Here is a 7634-nt window from a genome sequence, read left to right on the forward strand (position 1 = left end):
CGTGCTGAGAGTTTGTGCTTCGACACAGGCGAGCCTCAATGCAAGCGTTTGCCTTAAATAAACTAATTAGGAGGATTCATTGATCAGCGCGCCCAATGGCGAAAAGAAAGAAGGAAACATCGAGGCTTTTACTTTGAATGAAGAAACAAGAAACAGAAATGGAAACATGCATAAATCCCTGACGTCACATTTACACCCAACGTCTTAAGAAAATATATTTTATAAAAACCCGTTTGGATTTCCCTGCATTTTGCATAATTAAGTCTGATAATTTTTCGACGTCATTATAATGGAAAAGTTACATCTGCCTGAAATAAATATATTCCCATGTAAAAAAGAAGAAGGAAGTGAACCTTTGGTTTTAATGTTCTTAAACTGCTTAATATAATGATCCACATCTGGCACTAAAAAGTAGGTCTAACTATGAGTTATTAATGAAAAATCTGCCATTATTATTCAGTCTTAATTTGTTCAGACATAAAATGTTGTCGTAAAAGTATGTTTATCCAGACAGAAGTGTCATTGGATTAATGATAATTACAACGTGGAAGTGGCAATTATTTTGTTGAGCTGCAGTTAATTTTTATTTTAATAACAGTTTGTCATATTCTGGTCATGCGATTTTTATGTGGAGTCATAAATGGAGAAGTGAGCTGTCAGATAAAAAAAAAAAGCTCAATATTTCCTTCTTCAATGTGGTGAGATAATATTATAATGTAGAATAAAATCTGTAGGCTACCTAAAAACAGTAACCTCAGGTGAAGATGTTTAGCTATGCGTAATTGTGATTAATAAAAGGTTTGAATAATTGTCAGCATCAAAACAGCACCTCTTGGGTAATAAAACTAAATGTAATACAAAAGTATTTAATGTCACGATATTTTGTAGCCAAAAAGTTGTTTATCATGAATTTGCAGCTAATTAAATTAAAAAGCAGAGCATCTAAAAAAGGGGTAGCGCTCCCTCTTCATCCAAAATAACAAACAACAACCCCAAAAACGTAACTGTCTCTTGAGACACAAACTGCAAATTATTCTAAGTTTCGGACGTGATCAAGTTACTCTCCTCTCTTTCTGTTTCTCGGTGTGATTGATTGGAGGAGTTCACAGACTGGCACCCCCGTCGTGTCTCCAACCGCTCACACTCCTCATGATTGGTCCGCCCTCCGCAGCCGCAGCCACCACAAGCGCCTCCTCTCATAAACCTCGTCAGTCCGCAGTAACGTTTCCCATTACTTCCAGGAGAAGCAGCGGCTCACTGCTGGGAAATTTTGCGTGCGAACTATATGGCACACAACTAAGAAGGTATGTGCTGCAAAAGCGTCTAATGTCTCGTCTTTTCCACTTGTCTTCTCACACTCGCAACTGGTTCAAACATCTGGCTGGTGAGACGGTGAGACGCGGCGGGGACCGAACTCATCATTTCGGGGTTTTGTATTCTCGCTCCAGCCTCCTGCCCCTCGGCTCTTATCTGTTTTGAGTCTTATCAAACGGTTATCTCTTTTGCTGTGAAGACACATTGCGTTTTGTTTCCTATCTGTTGTGTGTGTGTGTGTGTGTGTGTGTGTGTGTGTGTGTGTGTGTGTGTGTGTGTGTGTGTGTGTGTGTGTGTGTGTGTGTGTGTGTGTGTGTGTGTGTGTGTGTGTGTGTGTGTTAGGGGGAGGACAGGGATTTGACACGGATGGATCCAGTGCCTCTTAAGAGCGCTTGATGGGAATATATGGCAGTCATTGGGGACTGGATGTGTTTTTATTTGGACTCATTGATAATTAACCAATATTAATAATTAATCGGTTTTAATTTGTTGTTTTTTTTTGTTTTTTTTAAAGATGAAAACAAGCTGTATGTCAGATGTTGGTTGGCGTTTTTCCCAAAACCTGGCGAGTTTCTATCCATGTGTTTTTGGCTTACATTTTTTCGCGCACGGGAAAGGTTCATTTACTCTGGGTTCCTAACTGTTCCACCTCTGTTTGTTCTAGGGTAGACTACTCCCTGACCATTTTTATTAACTCCTACGGTGTATGGAAAGTGCTCCTGGATGGACCTGGGCGAAAACAGCTGGTCCATGGTCAAGCGAGAAGTATCCAGCAGCCCAGGGTCACCGGCTGAGCAGACCTACCTGCCCGGTGACAGCAGGAGGGACGGTCCCACCTCGGATGAGCTGAGGACACCTCCGAGCGAGCTTGACGCACTGGGGCACCGCCGCTCGGACGGCAGATCACTACACTCCTACCTTCACTTCGGACACCATAACAACACACTGACCACTACCGAGGACATCCCGCTGTTTACGGATTTAGACCAGGGGAGCAAACTTGTCCTCTCCGCCGGAGCGCACAAGGCGAGCTTGCTGGTGGACCCGACCGACATGTACCAAACCCTGGCCATCGCGGCAGCCCAGAGCCAGACTGGATATGATTCCTCCTCTGGTGGTTATATGCACTCCAACCCCAACTCCCCCGTGTATGTCCCGAGCTCCCGCGTGGGCCCCATGATACCCAGCCTCTCCTATCTGCAGGCAAGCGGGTCTGCTCAGCCCAGCCACGCCGTCTCCAGTCACTCGGTGTGGTCTCAGTCCGCCCCCGAGAGCCCCTCGTACAGCACCGGGAGTCCGCACACCTCCAGTCGTTTCCACTACCCTCCCAGCCCGCCCATGAATAACGGGACGCCTAGGGACACCAGCTATAGTAACACACTGAACGTGAGCAGCAGGGACCAGTACGGCCTCTCTCGCCCCCTCAGTGGGTCTTACCCGAGTCCATACTCTCCGTATGTTGCACCACAGCTCACCTCGCCGTGGCCCGGGGGACCTTTTGACAACACGATGCTGCACACCTTGCAAAGCAGAGGTGCGCCCTTGATTCGAGGACCAAACGGAGGTAAGACTAAATGCAAAGCAGAAGGGTACATGGAATATGTTTTACTTTTCATCGTCTGATTGAAAAATAAAAAACGGGAGAAAAGGTGTCTTAATCAGCAATATTGAAGTGTCTAAAGTGAAGGCAAAGCAGACAAACTCCACTGCGTTTTTTTTGGAACAGAACCTGATCTCTGTGAGGAGACCGGAGCTCAAAATGTCAGGAGGAATTAACCAAATTTATGTTTAGTAAGGTACCACAAAAATATTCTTCATGAGCGTACAATTGTGCTGGCTATGGTCAGAAAGGTCACGTGTGTGTCAGTCCTGCAAGAAACAGGCCTAAATATGTGCGCACTGACCAAAACATGGCATTACATGAAATCAAATAAAACCTCTTAAAGTTTAGAGCAACATTTAACAACATATTTTTAAAATGACATCAGGTTTATATCTCATCTACAGTTATACTAACTACATAGTTTACATATTATTACGCAACATTAAGTTTAATTCATCTGACACAACAAAATCCATGAAAAATAACCCCTTATAAAAAAGATTTCGATTTTAAGATTTTATGTTCACAGAACTGTGCGTTGTTGTGATTGAATTGCATTTCTTGTCAGTTTCAGATATTCTCGACGACATGGGGGAGAGCAGAGAGTGCGTGAACTGCGGCTCCATCTCCACGCCGCTGTGGAGGCGCGACGGCACGGGCCACTTTCTCTGCAACGCCTGCGGCCTTTATAGCAAAATGAATGGGCTGAGCCGGCCATTAATTAAACCGCAGAAACGGACGGTAAGGAGACAGGGGACCACTTAAGCGCTCAATTTCCTGCCTAATTGTTTCAAACAATGGCTGGAGGTTATCACCGTTGATATTCATCTCATGCTTTGATGAAAAGAAACCTTCAGGAGAGATTTAGCCTTTAGTTAAAATTGTATTTTAATCCTGTAATTTTTGTTTTTTATTATGTTTAAAATGGGAAGATATTTATTTATTAAACACATTAAAGCATATGCATTTGACATGTTAGTCAGGGAGGGGTGCTTTTCTGTGCACATTGATTCATTAGGGGCACATTACAATGACATTCATTTATCAGTCGACAATCGGGTGCTTTGTAGCGAAGAAGTCAAATAATACATTTCTAATGAATTGGCTTTAACTTAATTAACTAATTTAATTGGATTAGGACCATCCACACTGAGGACTTTTCTTAATGCAATCAGACACCTTACTTACTGTATTCAAAGCTGCTGTTTGGTAATTTAATCTAAATAGGAGACAATATAGACACATCTTTCCTGGTGCCATTACACATGTTACGCACAGTTTTTACTCGGACATTAAATGTCACGTATTGACTCCCTCAAAATGAAACACCGTGTAAAAAGCCGTGCGTAAATGCCACTTAAATGGCGATCATAATATGACCTGTATTATTGTTAGGAAATAGGATGTGAATAGCTGAAGCGCAATTCAATTAGTGGAGCGTGGCGTACAATTTCAAAACTGTTTTTCAAACATGAGTCGCTTGAATTTGTTTTCTGAAATGAAACAAATCTGATTCTAAGGTTGATTTTATGTTTGTGTTTCCAGTCAACGTCCAGAAGAATCGGCCTTTCCTGCGCAAACTGTCAAACCAGCACGACTACTTTGTGGCGCAGAAACGCGGAGGGAGAGCCGGTGTGTAACGCATGCGGGCTCTACACAAAATTACACGGGGTGAGTTTAGATTCTTTTGGCCATTTTCCTCATATTTTATTTTCATTTAATTGATTGACACATCATTAATCACAATGATATGTGCAGGTACCTCGGCCGCTCGCCATGAAGAAAGAAGGAATCCAGACAAGAAAAAGAAAACCGAAAACTTTGAATAAAACCAAAGGATCCTCTGGTGGGTTACTGACTATTATTTATCATATGCCTGTGGTTATTTATCATTCAATGTTGCTTTTTTTAAATTTTTTATATCGTGACATCATATTTTATGTGTTTATAGGAAATAACAACTCTGTCTCCATGACTCCCACATCCACCTCTTCATCCAACTCTGAAGACTGCTCGAAAACTAGCTCTCCCTCTGGACAGGTGTCAGGGGTAAGACTTGTTTTTTTTTCTTAAAGATAAATTAAAACATTAAATTGGAAGTCTGATTTGGAACGTGACTTAAATAATTTCAATACATTTTAAGGGTGTTAATGAGTAAAAATTATCCTTTCAATTATTTTAAAAATCAGACTTAATCTACAATCCATTTTCACATTTATTTTGTAAGGAGCAGACTGAAAGAACTACAGCAGGTGTGTCACATGCAGGCTGCATGAGGCTTTGTTGTGATGACTGCCAATGTGTCATTATAATATTACAGTAAGATGAGCTAGTTCTCAGGATCTGGTGCTTTTATTTTTTTTATTTTTTTATAGTTGTGTCACCCAAATGGATTCCAATTCCCCGAAACCAAAACCTGAATCACACTTCAAGCAGAGAATGTTTGTTTTACACATGGAATTTATGCTTCTCAAACACAGTTAGAGCCTAAATATGTTTTCTGTTGTTGCAGGTTAGTTCGTCCGTGCTGTCCAGCTCGGGGGACGGAACAGGCTCTGGCTCAGTGGTGAAGTACCCCGGACAAGACAGCTTGTACACCAGCGTGGGTTTGACCCAGTCATCAGACGTGGCCTCAGTGAGGGGCGAGCCCTGGTGCCCCATGGCCTTAGCTTGAACACCTAAATCCTGTGGGCGGACAGAAAGCCCTGTGCCCCTTCTGTCTGGAGTAGTGTGGAAGTATTTGGGGTTTGTTTTCTTCCCTCTCAGCTGATGCAAGTCGGACAGGGGGGAAAAAAAGGCTGAGACGACCTTCGTTCACACTACAAGCTTTGAACCGAGCGTGGAATATCTCGGATCGGGTTTCAGATTGGTGTGAGGCATCTTGTTGCCTTAAAAAATAAACAACACCAAAGGGAAACGTCAGGCCAGATGATCAATTAGGTGGCCTGCTGTGGATGGTTTCTGGACCTGCCACGCACTCAGTATCTCTCCCATCCATGGCACAGAACCAGATCTGGGTTCTTTAAAGAAAACCAGCGTGTACATAACGGATTTCCTCTTTGAAGAAAAAGCTGTTGATTGGATATCAGTGCTTCATAAAGCGCTATGCTCGAAGGACATTTAGATTTCCCCCCCTCCCCCACAACTGGAATCATGCCATAAGTGCCGAGACAACTTTTATGAATCAAAAGAAAAAAATATTTATAAATCTTCCATTGTTGAAAACATGGCTATGATTGTTAATAAAAATATCAATATAGAGTAGAAGTTAAACCATCTGATGTCTTCTTTTCAAAAAAATTTTCTCTTTCTAAGTGATTGTTAGTACAGTAGTGTTGAGTCTGCACATGTTTTCCACTGAGAGCTCTTACTGTATGTGACTAAAACTAGTTTGGTTTAAACAGGGTATGAATGACTTTGTCATTTAATGTTTTTATTTAATCATTTACTAAAAAAAATGCAAATAATCCACTTCTTCAGACTAATTTTTTTAATACAAAGACATTGTCATCTGTTGGGTAGCATTACGGTACTAGTCTCAAAGCAGAAGTAAACTCTTTTACATGTAAAGCAGTGGCTTGTTTGAATAAAGCACACCCAGAATAGCTGCAGGCCTGCTGACCTTTATGTTGTGATGGCGGCACCATCTGACTCACTATAAACTATACACCTTTCACAATGCTGACATACACTGTTGCATCATTTTAGACCAAAATTAGACTAAAGAGAAGAGTAAGGTCACTTTGGGGTAATTCATTGATAACTGTGATTAAGCGCTGTAATGATTAAATGGATAGCGATACAATGTTGTTGTTTTTTTTCAAATGCAGCCTCGTAGTGATGAAAATTCACATTCACGGCTGAATGGGTGGCATGCAAAAATCTGAACCTCCATAGTATTTTAATTTTTCACATTCTTTGTCTCCGTGTCCTCTGCAGCAGTGTGGGAGTTTCAAAATGCCGTTTCAGGCCGGAGATAGAAACATGAAGGCAGTCTGATGAGTTACATTTAAATCTAAGCATAAAGAAGTTTTTCTTTTTCTTTTTTCAACTTGCTTCATCCAAAAAGAGCTTGTCATTCACTCTTCTGGATTTATTTATTTTTTTTAAATATCATGGTTCTTTTTATTTTTTATTTTCCTGGAACATTATGAGAAATAATTTTATTTAAATTCAGTCCAATAACTTGTTCTGGTGATGCAAATAAATTTACAGTTTGTTTTAAAATAAGAGTTTTGTTTTAAAGAAAGAGCATCAGTGTTTTGAAGTTATGTTACTCAGACATACTTTTGTATGAGTCACTCACATCTGTGCTTTAACTCCGTATTTCTCCCTGTCTGAACAAAAAGCTTTATTTTCTCAGGTGTTATCATGATTTGGAGAAAAGATATCTAGACCAGCGAATGAAAGGCACGAATTTCATGATTTTCTTTTTTTATATGTTTAATTTAGAAAAATTCAGATGTCATTCCTAAATGTTTGCATCTCAAGCTAAAAAAAAAAAAAAAAAAATGCTGCTCCCAGATTTCAGTTTCCAGCTTCTCTGGGTGGTTTGCTTACAAACTCTGCTTATGTTTCATTAAAGCGAGCCTTTATTCTTCCTGACAACGTTTTTACTTAAAGAGTTTTTTCCTTTTCTACTGCCCCCCCGAAAGGAGCACGATCCACTTTCCTGTGTCCTCTTGAACCAGCAGCTCAAAGTACCTGTCACAATGTT

The 7634-nt window shown here is 40.9% G+C and overlaps 1 protein-coding gene across 3 annotated transcripts; it reads left to right on the top strand.

The window, feature by feature from the left end:
• Window positions 1-999: 999 nt before the first annotated feature.
• Window positions 1000-6766, top strand: gata6 (GATA binding protein 6). 3 transcript variants are annotated; one of them, XM_069692238.1, is made up of 7 exons: window positions 1000-1304; window positions 1979-2878; window positions 3492-3658; window positions 4463-4588; window positions 4676-4763; window positions 4869-4966; window positions 5430-6766. In XM_069692238.1, the coding sequence occupies exons 2-7, from the start codon at window positions 2038-2040 to the stop codon at window positions 5589-5591; spliced, it is 1482 nt and encodes a 493-aa protein (XP_069548339.1). In that variant the 5' UTR covers window positions 1000-1304; window positions 1979-2037; the 3' UTR covers window positions 5592-6766. The 3 variants fall into 3 exon arrangements, with proteins under 3 accessions (XP_069548339.1, XP_069548337.1, XP_069548338.1); XM_069692236.1 differs by having other exon boundaries at window positions 1001-1304; window positions 3486-3658; XM_069692237.1 differs by having other exon boundaries at window positions 1001-1304; window positions 1984-2878; window positions 3486-3658.
• The last annotated feature ends 868 nt before the right edge of the window (window positions 6767-7634 follow it).

Source organism: Brachyistius frenatus, unplaced genomic scaffold, assembly GCF_029030835.1.
Source record: "Brachyistius frenatus isolate BFR_SWC_R1_liver_20210118 unplaced genomic scaffold, ASM2903083v1 Contig_12, whole genome shotgun sequence".
Classification (NCBI taxonomy): Eukaryota; Metazoa; Chordata; class Actinopteri; family Embiotocidae; genus Brachyistius; species Brachyistius frenatus.

Excerpts from the sequence above, each read along its gene's own strand:
- gata6 (XM_069692236.1), top strand. The coding sequence starts at position 2,038 with ATGGACCTGGGCGAAAACAGCTGGTCCATGGTCAAGCGAGAAGTATCC. Across the intron at positions 4,589-4,675 it reads TCTACACAAAATTACACGGG|GTACCTCGGCCGCTCGCCAT; the intron begins GTGAGTTTAGAT and ends TGATATGTGCAG. Across the intron at positions 4,967-5,429 it reads CCTCTGGACAGGTGTCAGGG|GTTAGTTCGTCCGTGCTGTC; the intron begins GTAAGACTTGTT and ends CTGTTGTTGCAG.